A 25749-nucleotide genomic window follows, 5' to 3' on the forward strand; every position below is an offset into this window, starting at 1 on the left:
AAATCTCTTCACCGAAGATATTTCATACTCCGAAGTTTTTTCATTCAACACCGGGCGCCCGGGCCACGCATGCGCAGTAGGGAGGAAACGTTTTTTTTCTGAGAATCGGAAAAAAGTAGCGATTATCGCTAGTTTGGTTACAAAAGTAACGAAGATACCGATATATATTTAAATAAGTAGCGGATGGCCGATAACCCGATTTTGTTATCAGCGATAAAGTATCGTGATAACGCCCTGCTATGGAATTAACCCATTACTCCGGGACACAAGGCCAGTGTGAAATACGGGTTACCACAGTTTACCTTCCTCAGATTCTTCCAGGTATTATCAACCAGTCCGAAAGGGAGAATGAACAGCTGGGTGGGCTGCGTGCTGAATGCCTGGGCCGGGATTCGAACTCACCTTCGCGAATTCGTAGCTAGGCGTGCTAACCACCTCACCACGGAGGTGCGTAAAGGCAATAATTTTTTTTTCCCCAGTACATCTCCCACTTTTATGTGGGGTCGATGTTTTAGACAGGTCTCGTCCACCGGGCCCGGTGTTGCTGTCTGAGAGCAGGAGAATCAGTAAATGGCGACAGTGTTACAAGAAGGGAAATTCACATCGTTGTGTGGGAATGCATTCTAAGTCTTTGTCTTGACTTTTATATTGATTTCATGAAAGAAATGCAAATAGGTAAATAAGGAGGTGATTAGCTAATGGAAACCTATTGGGATAATATACGATGATGTGTTTACGCATGTGTCTGCCATCCTTAGTTCCCCATACACACGTCATGGAAAATGATGAGAAATTCATATTGTAAAAGGAGTACATCGATTGCATCAAGTATTACCTTATGTGCTCCAAACAAGACGGGTAACGCAAAAAATGCAGAAGAGTAGGCTATATAAGGCGACAAACAACAGGTAGTACATCAATAAGTTACCACATCAATCTGGCCTTTTTAGTGAATAAGCTCGCTATGTAGAATATGACGAATTGGATTATGTTGGGGTATAAACGTGGTCAGGATCTGTGAGGTAAGATTAGGTTAGGTTTAGAATATCACTGGTTGGTAAATGTATAGATAGCCTACTTAACGCGTCCTTATATTTCGTCTTTTTCTAACAGACTTTCACATAATCCTTAAGATACCTGTAGAGCGTTTGTCTAATGTGGCGGACAATGGTTAGGTGAGGAGGTTATTAAGTGAAGTGAGAGAGAGAGAGAGAGTGTAGAGCGTTTGTCTAATGTGGCGGACAATGGTTAGGTGAGGAGGTTATTAAGTGAAGTGAGAGAGAGAGAGAGAGAGAGAGAGAGAGAGAGAGAGAGAGAGAGAGAGAGAGAGAGAGAGAGAGAGAGAGAGATTTAATAACCTTTTGTGGTGAAGAACTTTCCTCGCAAATCCACTGTTTTAACTTAATTTAACCTGACCTTTTTCCACCACATTAGACTAACGTTTTACAGGTATCTTAATGGTTTTGTGAAAGTCTGGGAAAAGAAAGAAAAAAATAGGACGCATAGCACATCTACACATTTACCCAGCGTGTTGGTTTACATGGAAACAAGTGAGGAAATGGAATGTGACAACAAAATTGCCCGCAATCTTTTCTATAATGACTTTTACACTTAATCAGCATACAGCATGCACCAGGGAAACTGGTCTCTTATCCCTCGAGACATCACATACATTATCAGATTAAAAAGATAAGGGCTTATATGGCCGATATTTGGTGTAAACTCTGGCGTAAAGGCGACTTATGTTAGTCATATATCTTATCCCACAGACACGTTGGTCACCCGTGGACACACCGCCGCACCAGCCATGAGTCCAAAGAAAGAGGCAGCATCCCAGGACTTCCTGGACGCCAACCAATACTCCCGCGACTCCATCCTCCGCTACGAGAGGATCTTCGGGCACACCTGGGTCTCCACAGGGGGAGAAACGACAACCAAGGTAAGTCGTGTATTACCCTACAATCATGAGGACGTGGGCTGTGGACTGGCAGCCAGGTCACTGTTGTTAGGACACACACACACACTGGTTGAACCTTGGAGGAATAATACTATTCTTCCTCCAAGGGTGGAACGAGTTTCGCACTTCATTGGTTCTGCATAAGAATGGGTGGAACCTGACTACGCGACAGTTGAGGAGTTTATGCTAAGAAATAGGTAACGAGTCCCAGGCTCGTCGAAAAACTTACCCATGCGGCGGAAATCCTTCAGCCGCTCCTGCTGGCCGTGGCCGCTTCACCGTCACGTGTAAAGTTGTAAACAAACCGAAACCTCAGCGGCGCAGCGTGGCCGCCTCCAAGGTGGCCGCGGCTCACAAGGTTGCCAAGGTAGCGGATTTCTCATCTCACTATAACTCACAGTTTTTGAAGAGGTTCGTGAGAAATAACTGGATGTTGCTCGTTGCTTGCTTGATCTTATAAGATCTTAATTTGCTATGTATACAGCTCATGCAGTTTTCTTAAGTTGTACCTACATTAAATATGCTGCAATAACATTTTATGCTAGATTAAAAATTGTGCGCTAACCATTAGACCACAGCCTCTCCTAGTTAGAACAGAAATAAATTTTGTGTATAGAAAACACACACACACACAGATGAACTGTTCAACACTGATTAGGGTTTTCGTTGTGGAAGCGCTTAAATGAAGGAAAATCATACCAACTTAGTATTCAATTAAAGCGGTTACGCCAGCAGTATACTCTCATTTGCTTCTCTTGTAAGTGGGAAATGAGTTGAACGTGGGTTCTAGCACTTGACTTGGACTTGTCAAAATTTTGATATCAATAGAAACGTACTCCCATGTAGGCTAATGATCACGTGTGTTTTTCAGGATTTTTTGATTAAGTTAGGCCTGGAGCCTGGACAACGCGTGCTGGACGTGGGCTGCGGCACGGGCGGCTCGGCATTCTTCATGGCCAGGCACTATGGCGTGTCCGTCCACGGCATTGACCTGTCCAGCAACATGATCAACATTGCTCAAGACCGACTAAACCGTGAAGAAAAGATCATCCAAGAAAAAGTGAGCAACACACACACCCACACACGGCCTCCACAAACGCTGTTCTGTGAGAGGGCAGCAGATCGATGCAGTGATTTAATTTTATTCCTTATTTTCTAAATGAATATCGCATTATAAAGCAACAACTCCTTCACAGGTGACGTTCGAGCTTGGGGATATAACCAAGATAGAGCTCGACATGAACAGCTATGATGTTATTTACTCTCGAGACACCATCCTGCATATACCAGACAAGGAGGGACTCTACAAGACTTTTTTCGTAAGCTCAAACAACCCAGTACCCAGCAAAATGTTGTATGGTTATTTACTGACGTACTTTCACGGTATAAGTGAATGCGTTTTTATTAATCAGTGCGTGTTTTGCAGACGTGGCTTAAACCCGGAGGCGTCCTGTTTGTCACGGATTACTGCCAGGGAAACCAAAAACACTCACAGGAGTTCCTGGACTACGTTCGTGCGCGAGGTAAGCTGCATGAGCAGGTGACTTGGAAAAAAGTAATACAGTAACACTCAACCAAGATGATGATGGCTCTTGATACACTGCACGAAGAGCCAAAGCCATTGGGACTTTAGGTCTCCTGGACCAAGACCAATTTAAAAGTATTTGGAGGCTTATAAAATGAAACAACAATCTGCTCATGCTTGCTTTGAAGATATTGAGATCTTGAGAATTTCACATACCTTGTTAGTGTAGTGCTGAACAACACTTGTCATTCCCAAAGTCTTACAGTGAGCTGATTGGCTTGCCTTATGCTGTTATGAACTCACTCATCATCAGGATATGGCATTGTTGATACCTGTGCTGAAGGACAAAAATTTGGATCTTCAAAGTTGCTTGTGGTCACTGTCTTACTGTATGGCTGTAGGACATGAAGTGAGACATGAACACTAAGTAGTGACTTGAAGGATGAATTGATGCCTTTGGCAATACATGTATATGTCTATACTCCCATTGACTGATTATCCTGCCTCTGCAGTAAACTGGGTTGCAGATGATTATAATCATTGTAATTTTATCAGTAGGCTACACATCATGTTATGAAAATGTTAATCTGACACTATTTTCCAGTGATATTATTGTAGCCATTAGACCATTACTGAATCTCCAGTCTCCTATTATTCCCTATAATGTACATTTACTTATCTTTTACCTTTACATAATGAGTGGTATATGCCAAGTAAGACACACGAGTGTATTGCAGGTTATGACTTACGAACTGTGCATGAGTACGGGGAGGTGGTGCTGCAGGCAGGCTTCCGGGAGGTGCAGGCAGAAGACCTCACCAAGACCTTTATCTCCATCCTCACCAATGAACTCAAGTACTTCGAGCCCCAGCAAAAAGCTTTCATCAAAGTACGTTTTTTGTTCATGTTCTCTTTGAAGTGCGAGTGTGTTCAAATTGTGTGTAGTAAGTAGTTCTAGGCCATCATGGATACACTTAAATGCAAATTATATTACAGTATTAGATAGACATTAAGAGTACAAACAAAAAATAATAATAGTTTTGGGACATCTAATAATAATAATGATAATAATAATAATAATAATAATAATAATAATAATAATAATAATAATAATAATAATAATAATAATAATGATAACAATTACCCATTAATAGTAGTAATAATAATAATAATAATAATAATAATAATAACAATTACATATTAATAATAATAATGATGATAACAATAATAATGATAATTATAATAGTAGTAATAACAATAATAGTAATAATAATAGTAATAAGATAGTAATGATAATAACAATAATAATAATAATAATAATAATAATAATAATGATAATAATAATAATGAGTGAAAATAATAATAATAATTATAATAATAATAATAATAATAATAATAATAATAATAATAATAGTAATAATAATAATAATAATAATAATAATAATAATAATAAAAATATTGATAACAATCAATTATAAGTGACATAATGAGTCATAATAATAATAATAATTATTATTATTATTATCATCATCATTATTATTATTAAACACAATCTAATGTGGGACCTGGAGTATTCTTATTCTCTTTTCTCACAGGACTATTCTGAAAAGTCTTACGAAGATATTGTCAATGGGTGGAACGCCAAGCTGGTTCGCTGCAAGGCTGGAGATCAAGCTTGGGGAATGTTCATTGGTAAGAAGTAACAAGGAGGATTGCAATATCTCAAGTCTGTTTGTAAAAATTAAAAGTATCATGAAAAATGATTTTTTTTTCACATTAAAAAAATAATCATATGCAATTATAACCAAAAAAGTAATATCTCATACACTGTATGAGGTGAGTTCCTGGCTGGAGTATCCTTCCATGGGATTTGTGAGTCTTATTTTGATAAAGTAGGCAGCTTGTTGGTCTAAAGAAGCAAGGTTAGATGAGGTGGAAATTTATCATTATTAACTTTCCCCTTTTCTTTGCCTTCCTTGAAAATTTCTGCAATTTGACCAACACAGAGCAAAAATTAATGTAACAAGGACAAGTCAATGCACCCAAGTATGGATTGCTATTCTCATTTTATCAACTATCCTGACTTACAAGGCAGATCTTGTAATTTGATTTACACAATTTACCTCTTTTTACCTAATATGTGGCCATGAAAAGTTCATATCATACCCTTGATGTATGGTATTTACTAGGAAACGGGATTACATGGGACAAGGGCAGGTGGCTGGGAACCAATCCTTGAATAATTTTTATTACAATAGAAAAAATGGGCCATGGGTTTCTTTAAGTACTGCTACTCTGCTTCTTCTTTCTTAGATGTCACCTTATATACTTTGTATAAATTACAAACTGCTCTTCATGAAACAGGATTTTAGGAGAATGAATGATTGTTAAAACAAAAAAATATTTTATTTAGTTTTTAAAAATAAGTAATGTCCAACTGTCTAAGGAGTTTGGCAACAAACAATGAAAGAATTGCATGGTTTATAAATTAATGGCTACATCAACTGAGCACACAATATACAACTTTATACCCTGTTGTGTTCATAAAGCCAATAAGCCAAGGTCAATACATTATGTTCTAGTTAACCTGTAATTAGTAAAATCAATATAACTTTTACATTTCATATTACACAAAGCCAAACTAACTACAACTAACTGAGTAAAATTCCGTTCCACTTCTTTGTGGTCAACTGGTCAAACATCAGGCCATCAGTGGTAGACGCAATATAAAGCATAAAAGTAATAACTACAATGATAATAATAATAATAATAATAATAATAATAATCAAAATAATATAAATACAGGAAACCCCTGCAACTTGCCACAGTATAATTCAAAAGAAAGTAGACAAACAGCAAACCTGTCACATTATGAACCTGTTTTTCCCATAGGAATTACATGTAAAATAAGAGGGTAGGTTCTTGACCACCTCCCTGACTCACAAAAATCAATAAATATGAAAATTATGTGAATATTTTGTGATTTTACACCTTTGTTTATTAAACAGAAGGAATGTTTCTAATGTCCTTTATTTGTAACATAATAACGATGAATAAAAAAGGCAGTATATACATCTGTACTACCAGCTGGTAGTTGGGAGCATGACTGACATGCAGTCTGAAAATAAATATGTGCAGTAGTAGTAGTACTGTATTTTTGTTTTTAATACGTTTACACAACCCACTGATTTGGCTGTGTTGTCTTCAATCCATGGTACCAGCTTAACTACCCTAGAATCCTATGTCCTAGTGAGTATTAGGATGCTTGGGCCAGTGCAAGTAGAGGCTAACTGCTTGTTCTTGTCCTTCTGCTTCAAAATTATTGACAAAAATGACCTCATAATATTTAAATCTAGCTAATGTGGTGTAGCCATTACCAGCTTCATGCCTTCAAATAGCTTCCACATTTGATGAGGGCTGGCAGCACATGGCAGCGCTTGCTAGGAGTAGTGGCAGAAGTCTTGGGTTGAGCCATGATAGTAATGTTCATAATGGTCAAATTAGCAGGGAAGACAATGTGAGTGTGAGGCAGAACCTCTCTACTCGACTACTTACAAACAGCACTAGCTGGTGGCGAGTGGACATCTGACGTGAATTTTGAAAATTAATATCAAAATGGCAGAAACTGTGATTCAAAATAATGAAAAGGTGCAAAAAATGTTAAATAACTGAAGTTTCCTGTACAAATAATAATGAAAATTATACAATAAAAGTAACAATATAACAATAGTTGTGGCAGTTCATTTTACCACAAAGTTCACTATGAAGGAATTGGTTGAGTTAACCTACACAGTGCTATCGGTGCTGGTAATTTTTACATAATCAAGCGATATCAGCATAACAGCTATGCTGCTAAATTTTACCTCTTTTTTCAGGCGTTATCAATATAACAGCTATGCTGCTAATATTTACCCCCTCAGACAATATCGGCTTAACAGCTATGCCGCTATACACCCCAAAGGCGTTATCAAAATAACAACTACAGTGCTAATTTTTTACATCATGGATTATTGGTGTAACAGGTATGCCACCCAATTTGCCATTACAAAAACTGATGCTGTGTGGATTGCTAGCTTCCCACACATGTATGCTTCCCATACATTTTCCCTAGAGGGCTTGAAGCACTGACAATTGTTTGTTTGAGTGCTTCACTGACTACCACACTCTACAAAGCTATTAGTGTAAAGTTAGAGAGACTGGGGGTGTCTGTGAACAATGACAGAAGCATGAAATAGATGCTTGTATATAATAAGTAGATGTGCAAACAATTAGGCACCACAAATATAAATAAATGGAAAAAATATGTGCCGTTTATATTAGTGCAAGCGATAAAGAAGCAAAAATTAGTCACAACCAATACTTTCCACAACACATATCTATTACAACATGCAAATATGATAGATAGATGTGTTGCACTTGTGAAAAATAAAAATAAATTCTGTAAAATAGGCACAGACAATGGTACACAGATGCAAGTTGATTCCCACCCAAATATGTCAAGTGAAGCACTCTAGGGTTGAGAAATCCCAGCCTTGGAAGGGTCAAAACTACTAAATTCATGGGCCAGTAAGTACTACTATTATGTATTATCATCAATGTGTGTTATTATTGCCCTATTTTTGAAACAAAATAAATAAATAAATTAATTAATTAATTAATTAATTAAAAAATAAGGATAAAAAATTTGCCAACACCAGAAGGGAGGCAAGCTGTTACTTTCTGATTATACTGCATAGGTTAAAGGAAGGGTGGAGCTGCAACTGTGTGCTTTAAGAGAGTCAAGAAGTGTTCCTTACTATACTTGACTGCAAAATTCTAAGTAAGTCAGGAATAGAATAGTTTCCAATGTTTGCACAATCTGCTGCTAGATGGAAGAACTTTGTTTCAGTAGCTGGACCAAACCCTTGTCTGGGTAATATTTCCATATTTCTTGAAAAAGAAAAAAAAAAGGCATAAAAAAGGTTTCATCTTAATTATTTTCCTTACAGATATGCTAGTGCTTTGGTCAATGTTCATAAACACACTGCCTGAAAGGCATAACTTATATTTAGATCTATGCTGGTTCAAAGGTGAGGAATGGTGCAGTTTAGGTATTGATTTGGCAGTGCCAAATTCAAATTCCTATGTGGTTGTTGTGGTATGAAGATATACTAAAGTTTATCTCTTGTTATATAATTGATTGATCTCTTCTTCAATACAACTTCACACATAAAAAAATAATTTAATACCCTTATGCCTTTATAATAAATGCCTGACATTATGGGAAAAAAAAAAAAAAAGGGAAGGAGTCTTCATTTTGAGATAGACAGCTAACCTTTATTAGTAAGAAAACTGACTAGATATAAGCTTATATCTCAGCAAAACCAGTTCAAAGAAATGCTGTCATACTCTCAAACAATGCTGCTTCTGTCCTTGAGTAAGAGTGATTCATTCCAAGGTTACCACCAGCCCAAAACCTAAAGTACGACAGTAATCAATGGGTAAAATCTCTTGGATGCCACCAATCTAGATATGGTCTAGTGGTTAGTGCATGGACATGATAATCCTAAAGACCAGAGTTCAAGTTCCATTGCAAGCAGATGACAATTTTCAACCATCACTGAGTGGTGGATGAACACCCACATGCTGTCCAGATCTTCAATCAACCCCAAACTTAAACTTTGCCTGACAATCTTTAGCACTCTTTTAGGTGCAAATTAACAATATATCCAAGATTATTTTAAAGTGTTCTAGTCCCAGTGTTACATAATAATGCTCAGAATTAAAAGAGATAAGTTAGCATGCTTAGCCTGAGTATTCATAATTCTGTCTTTATACTTTACTGTACTGTGTATTTTCAGCCAAAATGAACTACAACTGTCTATTTAAATAAAATGCTATCCAGCAATGATAACCAACAATATATAATGAAAATATATTCTTAAGGCCTTAACACAAACATACATCTAAATAATTAACTACTAAAAAACAGTATGTACAATATCTTTAGTTGCTACTAACTTGGTGAAATTTACATGATCTTGGTACAAGTTTATGGTGGCGAGATGCCATGCCTCTTTCACTTGACTGCAATCACCACCATGCCTCTTGGACCTACTTCAGGAAAAACATCAATCAAACTTTGCTAGTACAATAGCAACTCGACTTGGAATGTAGACCTGAAAAATAAAATCTTGCATTAATTCTCTCTCTCTCTCTCTCTATTACTCTCTCAAGCTGCAAATATTCATCAATAATAATTATGAATAAAAATAAATTAATAACTAACATGCTACACAAGAAAGTTTATGTGCTGTTTCCTATGTTCTAAAAAGAAAAAAAAAGAGCCACAGGCAACACACAGACTCCTGTATTGAGACTGTGCACTGCAAGGTCTGCACACCCTATATAGATGCCATTAACTTCTATTTCTTCATTATCTGATTAAGAAACACTGATGAATGAGATAACCTAGGCAGACTGCAAATGGTGCAGCTACAATAGTTGCTATTATTTCTACATAGGTACTACTACAAATTTACTTCTACTGCTGCTACCACTTCTACTTTTAACAAAATTCTCACCATCAGGCTGTAGCGGCGATTGTTGTATCCATCATTACTGGTGAAGAAATCCGTATTGTGGTCAATCAGTTTGTGGCCACCAAACTCCTCTGAATCAGAGTCTAAAACAATCTTATACTTCCCATTGACACCCACACCAATCTGAAATTGAACATACAATTACTGTGAAAATGCAATGCAACATTTACATGCTGAACACAGTTACTGATGACATTTATTTCCCCCTCACAGGAAGACATATACTTCCATGATCATGTTATCTGAGCACCCATACTTTTTTAGTTGCTGCCTTGTATCCATATTGCCATTAAAAGTGTATCCTTAAACCCACAAATCTGTTATCTGCTAACCCACGCACCCAAATTTCCCTCGTTAATATATTTCTCCCACATGACACTCCCAATGTACTTAACATAATGAACAGCATATAACACGTAAAATCAACAAACATTATACCATATTAATATATTACATGCATATGCTGTACAAAAAGAAGGGAACTTGCAATAATTAGCAACCAAATTGAAATCAAATGGAAATGAACAGAAATTAAATATGTAAATGGTAACTGATTCCTACAGGTATTCTGACATGAAATTACACTACTACCTTTGACAGAATTACAACTTGCCTTGTAGTCACTGTAACTCTTGCTGGGGTGAAAATTGAATATGAAGACACAGCCTGCACGCTCAAAGACAATAATTTTGTCTCCCTCATGCTTTGTGCTGATGTAGCCCTGAAGACAAGAAAGGTTGTTAGCCATTACATGCCAGTATGAAAAAAAAAAAAAAAAAAAAAAAAAAAAAAAAAAAATCAACAATAAAAAATCCATAAATGTTTGCTGCCTCCTTAAATGGCTCTGAAGCCACAAAATAGGCCACTACACTATTAATTCATTCACTTGTAAGCACAGCACTGCACTCATAAATTTTTAAAATATGTGAAATACAAATACATGGTGCAATATTGGTAATATAGAAGTTTTACGTGGAAGCGAAACAACCAAGACAATGGCTGGGCCCAGAGCAAAAGAGAAGGGCAGCTGCATTGGATTGCAGTAACATGAAGGCTTGATGCAGGGAGTATTGTTCTGCACCAAACATTTACAGTACTGCACCTCAAGCCTCCATGCTATGTGACTGATGACTGCCCATGCAGAGACAGACTATGAATCTTTAAATAGAAAAGTTCAATCAACAAACATCAAAGGTCCAGCGTAATGCTTTCTTCTATGATATATTTGCATATAAAATTATTTGAATTATCAAATGGAATAGTGTAGTACTTTGCCTCACAGCCTTTTTTGGACAACAAATGAGATGTATGGCATTTCTGTCTCCTTCAGGCCAAGGGACTGGATCTCACAGTGCTGCCTCCTATTTACACAGAGCTCAGAAAGTTCCCAATTGCTGTTTCACTAGCATTTTTGGTCCATACTTTGATGTTGAAGCCTCCCATGACTATTGCTTCTTCGTTGCAAATTCTGCATCCTCAAAGAACATTTTATTTCATGTAAATTGATCTTGTTGTATTAGTTTGGAGTATCTTAAGTTTACATCTTTTGTGTAAGCTTATTCCCTATAACTGTTACAATCTTATCTATTCCTTTTCCATTTGTACAGTGACACAATACAAGCCTACCTGAAACCTCTTGGAATATGGTAAAGATGAAGAAAAAGCAGAAACTAGACTCACTTAAAATTCTACAAATAGTATGAGAAGTCCTTAGAATTATGGCTCTTACTGTACATCACTTATTCCTTTGAGTTAAAAGTAAGATAAAGATACTCACTGGGTCAGCACTGAGCCAACCATGCACACTCTCCAGTTTATTCATTGCAGCATCAAAATTATTCAGGTACTTGTACTTCAAGAGGTCATTGTCCACCACGCTCCACTGCCTTCGGGCATAGTGGTAACTCTCTTGGTTGCCTATCCTTGGGAAGTCAAGCCACTCAGGATGTCCAAATTCATTCCCTGAAAGTGATAATAATTACAACATGGACCATGGCAATCACTACCAGCACCAGTATCCTGCAAAACAAGTGGGTATCAAGTGCTCAAGCTTAAAAATTTATATTTCATAGTCCTGTGACCTGTCAATTTTTGCCATGTCATGGGCAGGGGTGAATTTCACAAATTTTTTTTAAGGAAAAATAAATGAGAAAGAATTCCCTATACTTACTCTGTAGTAGTACTAAATTTCTAGTGCTAATGAAACAGCTTGGGGTAATTATATTTAAGTAATCCATGGTCACTATTTAATTAATCCAAGCAAGTTGAAGATATGAAATCAAGGAAGTAAACTTATAGAAGTCTCCTCAAGCCAAACAAGTTCAAAAGTCTCTTCATTGCATTGTCATTTGATTATATGATTTCTTACCCATAAAGTTGAGGTAGCCCTCCCCACCCAGGCCATGGGTGACAAGTCTGATCATCTTGTGCAGGGCAATACCTCTGTCAATGATGACAGTTGGGCCAGACAATTTGGACATGTGGGTGTACATTTCTTTGTCCATTAGCCAGAAAGCAATAGTCTTGTCCCCAACCAGTGCCTGCAACAATGCCCATGTGAAAAGCATAAGTTTAAAGGGATAACATAACTTTAATTTTTACAATTAAAATATTTATACCAACTTTAATAACATACACTCCCTTGAAAATATAATTATTCCTATCAATGATATATTTGGGGCTGTTTAAAAAATCTAGATCAGTGGTTCTTAATAATTAAACTGGGGGTGCCCCCCTAAAGAGACGTTAGTAATTTCCAGGGGAGGTGTGAGCCTTAGGGAAAAAGTTGGAATTTTTGTTTCTTAACAAGAGCGTGGGCTGATATGCAAGGGGGCGTGGAGGGAAAGACCCATTCCCAGATGGAGCATGGTAGAAAAAGTTTAAGAACTACTGATTAGATCATACATGAGGTCTAGGCCAGTAATTTGAGCTTACATGTTGACATGCATACCCTCTGCAATCTGCATACATGAAAGTCATTACAAAAGGCATTTAAATCTTTAAAAATGAGATGACAGGATATCTATGAAAACACTATTATGGTGGTGGTGTTGTGGTTAGCAATCATGGCTATGATATTTTGTGGGCTCGGTTTTTATCTCAGAGAACAGCTTACTTAGTTGTTCATTCACCCTTTCTAACTGGTCAGTAAATGGATACATGCAGGATACTACTTACAGTAATAGGATTAAATTATATGAATTTAGATTCAGGAAAGGCAAAGGCAAGAATGGTTCACTGGAAGAGACTTGACAGTCATGTGGTAAGTGACAATACACTAGATACCTTGAAGAAAAGGTTAGGTAGCTAAATAGATAGGGAGGATAGGTGGTGTTTGATTTACAAGAGTTGCTCTGTGTAGGCTGACTAGCCTTTTGCAGACACTTCATGTTCTTACAATGATGATTATGATGACTAATGATGTATGGATGATGAGTGTGTTAAGACTATACAACTCTTTAAGTGAACCAAAAACCTGTGGACGAGGAACATGTGGGAGACTGAATTCCCTTAGGTATTTATATTTTCTATTCAAGGAATTAGGAATTTCATACCTGATCATGGGATTCAGCATAAGCGATAGTCTTCTCCTGGTAACGTCGGTTTTCCAAGACGTGGCAAATATTTCCCATGTTCCAGTCATCATCAGCCTTTTCTTTTAGAAGCTTGATCCAAGTGTCTGGAATTGCCATGCCAAGTCGGTAGTCAAACCCTCCACCACCTTCTTCCACTGGGCGACACAAGGCGGGCATCCCAGACACGTCCTGAATGAAACCGCAAAAATAAGGTTTCACTAAATATGAAAACAATGTACATTGTTCATACATCATCACCCCTAAGGCTACACATACCTCGGCAATTGTGATGGTTTCTGGGTTCAGCTTATGTAGCATGTAGTTGGCCAGCATCATGTACACCAGAGCTTCGGTATCTACACTGAGGCCAAAGTATTCTTCATAGGTACCGCTGAATCCTTCCCCAATACCATGGTGGTGGTATAGCATGGAGGTGACACCATCAAACCTGATACAGGGTATGTTTCTATAAATATCTCTAACACATCATTGATGAATAAATTTTCCTCCAGTCTCTCTCCTGCTACCCTCAACACCCAACAAATCTTCCTCTCATATTTTTCCCTGTAGTATTTTTCCTCTCCTCTGCCTGTCCCCATCTTCCCATATTTTACTAAACTCCCTTTTACTTAGTGCAGCATTTCAATCAAGAGTCCTGGAGCATTTTCCTCACAACTTTTGAATTTTCATCACCTTTCCTCAGCATTTAACTATATATATGGTAACTGATCAAATTCACTTGTACATCCATTATCAATTTTATTCTGAATTTCTGACAAAAATAATATTTATACAGGTCAATAAAGTTTAATTCTTTCCATTCACATCACACTTTTCAACCACACTTCTAGTGTGTTTATCATATAATCTCTCATTCATATTTCCCATCAATATAATTTTCCTCTTTTTTTTCAAGCCATCAAACAGTCATTTCACCCCCCTCCATCCATTATGTTCCTATTTCACATTTTCATTTAATGCTGTCTTTGATAAGTGCAGCATATGCACACACTTGTGCATATTTTAAGTAATCCTATCTTCATCATTAAAATATGGAGGAAAAATTGCCCAATGAAATGCTTTATGGTTATCAATTTACAACATATACTAAAACAGATCATATGTATTATCTTATTTCCAATTGACAGTTAATTATTTTAACTCTCTCTTTGTATGTATAAACACTGAACTTACCGGAAACCATCAAATTTGTACTCCTCGAGGTACCATCTCAAATTCGACAGCAGAAACCGCAACACCTCCCAGCTGATTAAAGCAAAAAAATTATCAATATTATATATACTTTTCAGAAATAATAAAGTCAAGAACAAAGCAACAATATTAAGGTCATATTTGCCCTACTGTGGTGAATATTTTACAACACACTTCTTTGAATACGAGTATCATACATCACAGGAAGTTTCATGTAAATATTTCCTCTACTTAAGAAAACAAAGGTCCCCTTTTTAGCCAAAGAAAAGATCAAGACATTCATAGACAATTCAAAAGCTTTCATTCATTCACACACCTGCTGGGTCTCGGAAAGTTATGACACTCAGTTTCAAGATTTGATGACTACTTTGGAAAATTCCGAGTCGTCAACTTTAACTTCTTGTGCTTTAAGGTCACATACAGGTGTTGGCACCATGCAATTAGTGGGTAAATGACAAGGCTGAAATAATGTTAAAGACATTTCTGTCTACATTTTCAATGACTTTCCTGCAAGAAACTGAGTGCAGTGAGATGTGAAGTTACAAGACTAAAAACTGTTAGAAAAGACAATTACTGTGATAAAATTCAGGAGGACTGATATTCTTATAAACATTAACATATCTTAATTTATAGATCATATTTGCCAGCATATAATATAAATGGAATACAAGTCTCCCAAAAAATTTCCAAGCAAGGGTTTAGAGGTATGTTCTTTGTAAGGCCTACCCTCAAGCTTGCTGCCACAGTAAATGCAGTTCTTTATCACTCACAGTAGGGAATGGAAGTAGGCCAATAATGTCATGAAGCCCATTGCAATCTTAAGTGGCCAATAACCAGGTTAAGCAAGGGGAAGCACTGGATTACTCTGCCATTCATATTCGTTCTGTCTAACTTTCCAGCTTTTTGGTCAGTCTACACATGGAGAAATGACAAAAAATAAAGGAATAGCTGATGTATGTAAACTCCAAAATGCAGTACCTTGAGTAGTTGAAGAGCCTGGAATCCCACAAAGAATGCACCCCCCTGGAACCTCCATGGAAGTAGCATGAGTCAGAGCCGTCAAATTCATTGAGGCCATCCATCACATTCTTCGAGGCATGGGAATGGACAACATCCAAGAGCACGAACAGCCCCATTGAGTGGGCAGTGTCAACCAGCTCTTTCAGTTCTTCAGGTGTGCCAAACCGACTACAAGACAAAAAAAAGGGTACCACTATTAGCTTTCACTTAAAGTGTATGAACGAGTTGCCCCTGAGCTTTTACATTAGTTTAAATACATTCCACTTTCAAACTCATTTCACTGATTTGATTGGAAAATTTTAATCCGAAATAACAGCTTATTCTGTTGAAAATATTCTCTAATACAATCTTTTCATCTCATTCTGACTGCTATATTTTATCCTACCATTATTTTATAGCAACAAGACCCATTGTAGCCCCAATATTCCTGTCATGGAGCAGCTCCGTGGTGCAGTGGTTAGTGTGCCTAACAACAAATTTGTGGGCTTCAGTTCGAATTCTGGCCGGGGCACTCAGTATGCAGCCCACCCAGCTGTTCATCCTTCCTTTCAGGTTGATTGATAAATGGGTAACTGGGAAACCTGCTGAAAGTAAGCTGTGGAATCCCAGATGTTGAAATGGCTCCGTGTCCCAGGTTAATAGGTTCTTACCCATCACAAGCTCAAGGGCCAATGGTACGGAGCTGAGCAAAACGATCATGTGCAGCTAATAGCGTTCTCCTAACTTTACCTTTACTTCTGCCATCATGCTTCAATAAAATAACTAATGAGTGTGAATTAGAGGAGTTGAACTGCAAACTGTTAGATCTGGAGTGAGAAAGGAACTATGTACCTTCTTTGATTATGGCACATTTCACAGACAAAATTATCGTATATCCCAAAGCATTAATACAAGCAAGAAGACTCAAAATCTTTGCTTTAAAGGCGTGATGAGTTTCGTGTAAAACACTCCCAACAGAGAAAGTAATCACAGTCATCATAAATTACTGTGTGGAGGGGTAATGTAGTCACCAGCAGTAACTGGCAAATAAGTGGCTAAGCTCAGCCATCCCTGCCAGTCTTTGAGCCATAGCTACTTGCTACATAACATCTTGAGCACTTCCCTCTTTGACTAAAAACCTTATTTTGCTTTAATATTAACAATTCATTATCATTAAAATTTCAAGTTGTTCCCTAACTTGCATAGAGACTGTAGGTCTGAAATGGATTACCTTGAGGCAGCAAAGAAACTTGTGACTTGATATCCAAAACTGGCATAATATGCATGCTCCATGATTGCCATTATCTGGATTGCATTGTAACCTGAAAGAAAAAAAGGAATATAACTTTAGGGCAAATAAAGTCATGTACTATCATGAGGTGTAGGATTCTAGGATAAATAAGGTAATCTATTATAAGAGGTTAAACAATAAAAACATTTCAATCTTAACACAGCAACAAATCATTCACAACTGACTGATCTTTTACAATATTCCCACATTTCTCTTTCTCTAACAGAACATTATTGTACACACATTTTTTTTATATTATTATTACTTTCTGGTCAATTAAAAGATTTGTTAATTGGCATAATTTTGTGTGTAGAGACAGGCATAATTAGTTAAATGGATCACTGAATCAAGGCTCTATTTAAAGGATCATCAAAGCATTCAAAGTATACTCATAAACAATGCTGCTATTATTAAGTAATTGATTTCCACCAGTAGGTATCCAAGATAACAGTTTCCTGTAAAATGAATGACATTTTTCCAAATACATTTGTTGTACACTCACCAAGTTTGAGTATTCGTGGGAGAACGTTAGTGGTGAACTCCTTGTAAGTGCCAACCCTTCTCTCTTCAGTGGCTATGCCAACATGGCACTCATACACTTTTAAGCCCTTGGGCTTGGAAGGACGAGGGTGTTGGAAGGTGTACCTCTATGGGGTATTTACACATTAGAGGCTTACATCGTAATACAAATTGTATTGCACAACTAGAATTTCAGCAAACATTAATGATTTATCAGGATATATACGTAGGTATGGTGCCGACAAACAAAAATGATGAAATACCATAGAAGTAAAAATTTAGAAAATAACAGTCATCATGAACCCCATTTCCTACATTGGCTAAGAGAGGTCAAGTACAAAGGTTTATCTTATGGTCAGAGAAAGAAATATCACCAAGTGAAATGAGCCATACAGCACATTAATATACCATTCACATAGTACTACTATTGCCCTTGACATGATCACAATCATCAAAACACTCATGACATCTCTGAGCCCACTGAAGATGTTACAAAATGTAACAGATCTTTACAGTGTCACTGTAAAGATCCGTCACACTTTACAACACCAGCACCCCCAGGAACCTAAACCACTACAAATGCAAAACATTCTTCTACAACATCACTGACTTTCCATTAACATTTACTATATGTATGGGAAGGATTTTAAGATGATATTTCAGCCTTTCTGGCAGCACCTATTCTGTATCAGTAACAGAAACTAGCACTAAAGGGGCCTTAATGCCAAATGTCACAGGCTCAGGGGGCCCAAAGGACTTATGAGGACATGAGTTTACATTGTACATTATTCATAGATTACTGAACATAAATGGGCAGGAGAGCCAGTGAGCCCACGACCCCTCTAACATTTAGCCTTTTTTTAACACCTGGCTACAACACTGAACAGTAAGATTAGATAGACTTGCTGTGTAAATAAAAATACTGTTGCAGGTCAAAAGTTAAAACTAACTTAAGATCTGTAGCTAAAATATAATACAAGTTTTACATGGATAAAGACATACCTCTTGTGCAGGCGGGTTCCATAAGTGGTGCTGGTAGGCAGTCCCTTCAGTTTTGGGAGGTTGAACTACATATGTGGCCCAAGGGCACAGCCTGTCCTCCATGGTGTCCTTTGGAGTCAGGAGACCAATCTAATGGAAACAACGGTACAATTTTAAATTTTCTCACCTTCAGGTAAACTGCTTCAGAGACAAAATTTCATGGTTATATATCACAAATATGAAAATGAGTACCATTTCATATACAAAGCAATCAACAAAATCAGGAATTACAAAAATAGACAAATAAACAATGAAATACATGAAGAGGCAGATGAAGAAAACCCCAATCACTCCCTCCCTCTGCAGGGCGATCATAACTTGCATGTTCATACATACATCCACCATTATTTTACATGGCATCACACATAGAATAGTAAACCTCATAAGACATGTTGAACAGCTACATTGAAATGCTTAAGATGCCTGGTTCACCATTATTGCCAATGGTTTGCAAACATACTGGCATGCTCTTTCCCAATCCGTAGTGCTGTGCCATGTGGCACAACATCCTGCATTGCCTAATTAATGCACCTCATAGTGTGGGCCATTAAAAAATTGAAGTGCTGTTCACTCAGAAGTGGACTACATAGGATTGTGCCACATGGCACTACATATGTATGTCCTACTGAAACCACTCATGTTAATTGCAGTACTGCACTAATGCAGTGTTGACATGGAAAAGTGTGGCAATTAACATCTGTGTAATATCACTGGGGATTACAGACTGCATCCTTATATAATGGAATTTTTTTTTTATTTGCACCTTCTAATAAAGTGGTGATTCCACAACCTACCCCTACATATAATAAGAACCCGGTGTACTAAAATGTCTCTAATTATTAGTTATCTATAATATAGAGTAAAAAGTATGTTATAAGGAAATGTGAAAATTAAAAAGGCCAATTAAAAGTCAACTGCCAATGAGCTGTCATGAAATAGAAATATGACAATCACCACAAACACATACCAATACAGATCAGGGTATGAATAGAACCCGAGATATCAATAGAGTTACAAGCAAGCCCAAACAAACACTGACAAACAGATGTTTTTACTACATTTTTTTATTTTTTTTTAGCAAAAAAGGGATCCAAATTTGACAAAAGACAAAGCAATTAGAATTTAAATGTTTCCTATTTACTGCTGCATGATGCCAACCACATCTATAGAGACAAACTACATCAGGCTGTTGAGTACTACTACGAAGTAAACTTAAGCCCCATGCATAATTACCATCATGTTACCTCATTTTTAGATGCCAACACACCAATCTAGAAAACAAAGGTTACAACAGTTGATTAATGTTGCTCTGGAGTCACAGTAAACAATCCTTAGGTCAGATACTGAGCTACCCCCCCCCCCCAAAAAAAAAAAAAATAAATAAATAAATAAATAAAATATATGAATAGAAATAAGATGCATCAGATGGATAAAAAAGCTTTTACTATTAAAAAGGCAGTGAATGCATAAAAACTGAAAAATGTTTTATCAACTGTAAGCTTACAAAACTAGTACATGTGATACATACACCAAAAATTCCTGGACTGGCTGAATGAAGCTACACTAGGCAGACTCCAGCCACAGGTTACTTTTGCCATGAGGCAGTGTGCTAAGTGTTACGGTAATGCACATATGAATCTCCTCAAATAGGTTTGTAAGCCACTGATGGTGATTCATTGCAAAATTTTTGGTGGACAAATGGGCAAACTTTTTTTTTATGGAGGCCAAGGGCAGAGGCTAAACAACTGGCTGATTACCCTGTTCCTGAACATTATAGAGCATTGTGTTTATCAATCTGACACAGAGGCAATTCCCCACAATCATGAGCCATCACTCTAAGAGTTGAATTATGAGGATTTTGACGGACGAATCAGGAACTGAAGCCCAGAACTGGCCTCTTAGTAAAATATATATATATATATATATATATATATATATATATATATATATATATATATATATATATATATATATATATATATATATATATATATATATATATATATATATATATATATATATATATATATATATATATATATATATATATATATATATATATATATATATATATATATATATATATATATATATATATATATATATATATATATATATATATATATATATATATATATATATATATATATATATATATACATATATAAAATCCCAAGTTACAGTGACTGGGCTGAAGTATGATAACTGACATTTCACTTGGCAATGTATGCAACAATGTGATACAGCTGTTTAGATTTATTCAGAAGTCTTCATTCATACAAGATACCAGTCCAAGAACTTTTCATTTAAACTTTGCACAGTCCTTTTAAAGCTATGAAAGAACAAATCCACAAATTACACATTAATTTAACCCGAATGTCCTTTTTGTCTTCTAAGGAGAAACTAATTCAATCAATGACACTAAGATTGATTCCACATGTCCATCATAATACTGTAGTAAAACTAATCTCTCTTGAATGAAACAGATTTTTACTTTAACATTAAAAATAGTTTTGACCATATGGTTAAGATTATTTTTAAGGACCAAAGTAAAAATCTGTTTCGTTCAAGAGAGATTAGTTTTACTAGTATTATGATGAAGGGCATGTGATGGAATCAATCTCAGTGTCACTGATTAAATTGGTTGCCTTTAGTAGATTAAAAAAAAAAAAAAAAAAAAAAAAAAAGAGAAGCCATTGCTATAAAAACCACTACAGCAAGTACTACATTTAATAACGGCAACTTGAGGAACCAATCAAAGTAAGGCTACTTCTAAATTTCCCCACATAACTTTTAATTATTCAAACTACTCACCAAAATTAGCTTCCACACCCAGACCTCATTACTACTTGTAATGACTCATTCCATCTCACAAGACTCTTAGACTTGTATGCCTTAAGAGCAGCTATGAGTTGCTAAAATTAGCAAACAGGCTGCTGCAATGTCCTGGCCTATATTCATAAAGCTGCTTTTGCTGCTTTAAATGACTCACAGTTGCTCATGAGGCTAATGAGTCAGCCACTTTGAGTCACTAAAAGCAGCAAACAGGCTTTATGAATGTGGGCCCAGACTTTCTAACAACCATACTTACAAAAGGAAGTCTTAGATTGAAATCTTGAGCAGTAACCACCACACAAAACAACATCAATGATTTAAGTAACTAATGACATATGATAAGAAAGACATTATAGTGATGCCTCCCCCTGGGAATCGAACCTGGGATCTCTCAGTTGTGAGCAGTATGTTAACTCCAGTTCTACTGAACTCCAAGTCACACACACACTCACACACACACTACCTGGGAAGAGATGTGACACACAACTCCTGGGTGACACCTGGTACCCTTTCACTGCTGGGTGAACAGGAGGCATGGATGAAAGAAGATTGCCCATCCATCTCTAGTTCACCCAGGAATCAAACCTGGGATCTTTCAGTTGTCAGTCAAGCTTGCTAACCACTGCAATATGGTGGTGTGAAAGTGTGTGCACTGTTGATCCTCAACATCCCAGACTTATAGGGACAAAGCCATGTGTGGATTTACTGAAATATTTACTAACCTTGACCCGGGACATATGCTTGATTGGACATGAACCGTCAGGAGCTGCTGGAATGTGTATCTCCCATTTTCCAAACTCTAGTTTTTTGAAGGGATGTGAAATTTTGTTCCAGTCATCTGCAAAATTAAACTGAAGTAAGATAAAAGAAAATTATAAGGCATTTTTTGTATGATAAAAATCTGTTGTATATAGAACATGTGAACATTTTATAAATAGATTGAACAGCCATTTAGAGTTATCTGAAAATCATACATCAGTTATACTATATCAAATTTTCAGAAGAGGGCACTTCAGCAGTATCAGCATTCTTGGCTACTAGAAAATGAGATCCCACAGCAATACAACAAAACCTGGTATCCAATTCACTTTAACAGAGATCTGTTTATGTATACACTATGGCGACACAACAAGATGCTTCTGGCATGATGAAAGGTGAACAGGTAGACCACTTGTTCCCACATTTTCTCGCAGGAGACCAAAATTACAATTTTCTTAGCACACAGAATACACAGAACAAATTCTAGATTTATTGCAAAATATAAATGATGGAAAACTGAGTGAAGGAAATTTTCTAGACTCCATGAGCACAAGATGTAAATTTTGCACATACATAAAACTCCAAATTCTTACTAAAGTCTCCTTTTAGGAAGAGTCCCTGAGCAAGAGGAGCCCACTCATGGCACGTGATGCTGTTGTCTGGGTTGACATGGATGCCATACTTCTCATAGCCCCGAGAAAACTTGTCAATTCCACCTTCTCCTGCCTCAATCTGCTTTAGCAGTGCTTGGAAGCAGCCATACCTTCAATAAAATATGAATAAATGAATAACAGTTCATTAAAAGTTTTCAAAATGGTAAAATGTGCACAGATGCAGCCAAATCTAGGGATACAACAAACATAAATCAGTTTTAGTTAAATTAGTAATAATATTTGTTAGATTCTGAGATTAAAAATCCTCATTTCGAGACAACATTTTTCAGACGTTCCGTAAAATCTTCTTGTAAGATTTCCTTCCAGGTTAAGTCTTTAGTTCTGTTGATAAATGGGGCTGGGGGAAGGGGTATTTAGTCCTATCTCTAATATCTATAAGCCAATGTACTGATTTGTCTGGGGTCAACAATAAGTACAGGTTGAACGTCATCACTAAAATGTACTAAAATATACATTTCACGAGCTTAGTTTCAACATCTGCCAGCCCTGATACAGTAGCTTTATACCTAAATGTGCCTCTGTGGTGAAGTAGTTAGAATACCTAGCTTCAAATCTGCAAGCCTGGATTCCAATGGGGTCCTTCACTGAGTTCAACCTGCCATCTGGATGCCCTGGTGGAACTACCCAAAAAAATATGCATGCGGCGTACGTCCCAAAAAATTTTCCTATCAGCTTTTCGCTAGTATTTAGAAATCACATATTTTATCATAGCTGTGGTATAGACACTTGATTTACTAGTAGTATTAAGAAACAGGGAAATGTAAGAAATAGAAAATTAAAATATATATTTTTTCCCCATAAACAATCGTCACATACTTGCTGCCGACAGCAAATGATATGTTTTACATCAGTGAAAACAAGCCCCTGTGCTCTGATTGGAAAGACAGAGTACCTAATGCACTGTGTGTGAGGCAGCAGCATGCCAGCCGGAGGAATGTTGAGTGGCAAAATTTTCAACATTACAATCCACCACTACTTATAGGAATTTGAGAGCATGACACCATGCTGATCTTGTTTGACTTCTCCTTCCTTGCATGAAGGAAATATTTACACACGAGTCCGCATTGATGGATTCCTATCAACCATGGACGGAGTGTTGTAGGATATATCAATGAATGCTCTTATTTAGCCAACAATGTTCATTATGATAATGATAATGACCATTACAAATCTGATATATTGCTACTTTGGTACAAAAAAAGGTCAATTAAGCCTTGCTGGACCCCAGCTGGCCACAGCTTTGGCTCTGGCAGAGCCTCCAGATGGCAGGTTGAGCTCAGTAAAGGACCCCATTCCAGCCTGGGTAATAAGTGCACAGCCCACCCAGCTGTTCATCCTTCCTTTCAGGCTGGTCAGTAAATGAGTACCTGGGGAAACATGGTAAAGGTAAACTATGGTAACCTGAATGTTGCATTTGGCCTGTGTCCAATGGTAATGGGTCCTTATCCACCATAGTCTCAAGGGTCAATGAGATGGAGATGGCCAACACTGGAACACACAGCTATAGTGTATGCTCCCAAATTTACCTTTAGCTTACCCAAATCATTCCCCAATGTTACCTCAATGATACCCCAATATATGCAAAATGTCGTTTTACCCCAATGAGTGTGATGTCTTCTTACCCAAATGAACATGAACCATCTTTTTACCCCAATGATCCTTGACGGTGAACTATACCCTAATGATGTCCCACTCTTGACACATTTAGGAATAGGATCATCAATCATTATCTCCCTAATCCAGGCCCTTTACCATATCCTAATACCTTTCCTCATCGTAACCCTTATCCTAATCCTGTCCTGGACCCTTGAATACCCCGCATATCATGCCACCCGAGAGTGGCCCTCTGTGGGTCCCCTAGAAATGAAATGAAATGATGATCAGTAGGGGATAGGCATAACTTGAAGAGGCATAACTCGAAAAGTAGACATTTGAGACAGAAATTAGGTACAAAATCATGCAATTCACTACATCTATCACCAGAAAAACATGAACCACATGAGGAAATCGTTGGTTGGGTGAAACTGTAAAATGTCCCGTCTTTCTACCCCATTGGGCCATGGGGGTAAAAAGACATGCCGGGTACAGCAGGTCTGGGCAGCCTCCCTCAACACTCACCTGCGTTTGATCTCATTCTCGAAGGGCTTCAAATACCCGTCCCTATTCAAGAGGTCGTTTATCCTGGGCACCACCACATCCTTGGGGTCCACATAAATCATGGTGCCGGGCTGCTGGGAGACTGTGGGCGTGTGTGTGGGGCGGCTGTGTCTCGGCTGAACCCTGCACTTGTAACCTGTCCCCTGCACCTGTAACCCTGTCAGCCGTGTCCGGGGTTAGTCTGGCTGGTTTGGTCCTCTCCCCTGCTTGTCAGTCCACAGGAAGCCTCGAGTCCCCTTCTCCGGTGCTGAAAGTGTCCTGTGGGAGCGGCGGTGTGTCTGCCACGTCCTCCCCGGCTCGGTAAAACACGTGCTAGACAAATGGTGTTCAAGGCAGCACGTTAGAAGTGCGCTCCTGCCAACACCCGACCTTGATATTCCTAAATAAACCTTTGCTGCCAGACCCACGATGACCCCACTACGACTATTTCCCAAGGCCACAGATAAGATTAACCGGGTTTTCTTGGGTGATTTTTCCCGTTCAAGATGCAGACGTCGTGTAAAACTATCAATAGGATCACAAAGAAGTCCATGAACATCCCATCAGTTCCCACGAGAGGATATTCAAACGGGTGCCAATACGTTGCAGGATACGGGTTATCTCAACATGACAAGGGTTTATATA

At 37.5% G+C, this 25749-nt stretch overlaps 2 protein-coding genes and 1 long non-coding RNA gene across 7 annotated transcripts in view; 1 reads left to right on the forward strand and 2 right to left on the reverse strand.

The window, feature by feature from the left end:
* LOC127001607 (uncharacterized) overlaps positions 1-2576 on the reverse strand; it is a 19579-nt gene extending 17003 nt beyond the window's left edge. Inside the window, exon 1 of the long non-coding RNA XR_007755356.1 lies at positions 2187-2576. This is a non-coding gene — a long non-coding RNA (uncharacterized LOC127001607). The remainder of the gene's footprint in view (positions 1-2186) is intronic.
* The window catches only part of LOC127001606 (uncharacterized), a 7979-nt gene extending 2737 nt beyond the window's left edge, over positions 1-5242 (forward strand). For 3 of the 4 annotated variants that reach the window (XM_050866414.1, XM_050866413.1, XM_050866415.1), the window contains exons 2-7: positions 1770-1939; positions 2829-3017; positions 3154-3276; positions 3384-3480; positions 4220-4371; positions 5078-5242. In XM_050866414.1, the coding sequence (XP_050722371.1) occupies positions 1808-1939; positions 2829-3017; positions 3154-3276; positions 3384-3480; positions 4220-4371; positions 5078-5185 (801 nt within the window). In that variant the 5' untranslated portion in view covers positions 1770-1807 and the 3' untranslated portion in view covers positions 5186-5242. Of the gene's footprint in view, positions 1-311; positions 448-1769; positions 1940-2828; positions 3018-3153; positions 3277-3383; positions 3481-4219; positions 4372-5077 lie in introns of those variants that run through there. The other variant, XM_050866416.1, reaches the window with a different exon arrangement.
* Positions 5243-5866: 624 nt separating this feature from the next.
* LOC127001604 (1,4-alpha-glucan-branching enzyme-like) overlaps positions 5867-25749 on the reverse strand; it is a 19965-nt gene continuing 82 nt past the window's right edge. Inside the window, exons 1-16 of one of the 2 annotated variants that reach the window (XM_050866408.1) lie at positions 25087-25749; positions 22888-23057; positions 22258-22373; positions 19945-19971; positions 18662-18790; positions 17643-17787; positions 17081-17171; positions 15829-16038; positions 14833-14904; positions 13915-14086; positions 13618-13827; positions 12432-12603; positions 11841-12025; positions 10677-10784; positions 10046-10186; positions 5867-9640 (exon numbers count right to left, since the gene is read on the reverse strand). The exon at positions 25087-25749 is cut by the window's right edge and continues 82 nt beyond it. In XM_050866408.1, the coding sequence (XP_050722365.1) occupies positions 9593-9640; positions 10046-10186; positions 10677-10784; positions 11841-12025; positions 12432-12603; positions 13618-13827; positions 13915-14086; positions 14833-14904; positions 15829-16038; positions 17081-17171; positions 17643-17787; positions 18662-18790; positions 19945-19971; positions 22258-22373; positions 22888-23057; positions 25087-25187 (2097 nt within the window). In that variant the 5' untranslated portion in view covers positions 25188-25749 and the 3' untranslated portion in view covers positions 5867-9592. The remainder of the gene's footprint in view (positions 9641-10045; positions 10187-10676; positions 10785-11840; positions 12026-12431; positions 12604-13617; positions 13828-13914; positions 14087-14832; positions 14905-15828; positions 16039-17080; positions 17172-17642; positions 17788-18661; positions 18791-19944; positions 19972-22257; positions 22374-22887; positions 23058-25086) is intronic. The other variant, XM_050866409.1, reaches the window with a different exon arrangement.

Source organism: Eriocheir sinensis, chromosome 21, assembly GCF_024679095.1.
Source record: "Eriocheir sinensis breed Jianghai 21 chromosome 21, ASM2467909v1, whole genome shotgun sequence".
In the NCBI taxonomy this organism is placed as follows: domain Eukaryota; kingdom Metazoa; phylum Arthropoda; class Malacostraca; order Decapoda; family Varunidae; genus Eriocheir; species Eriocheir sinensis.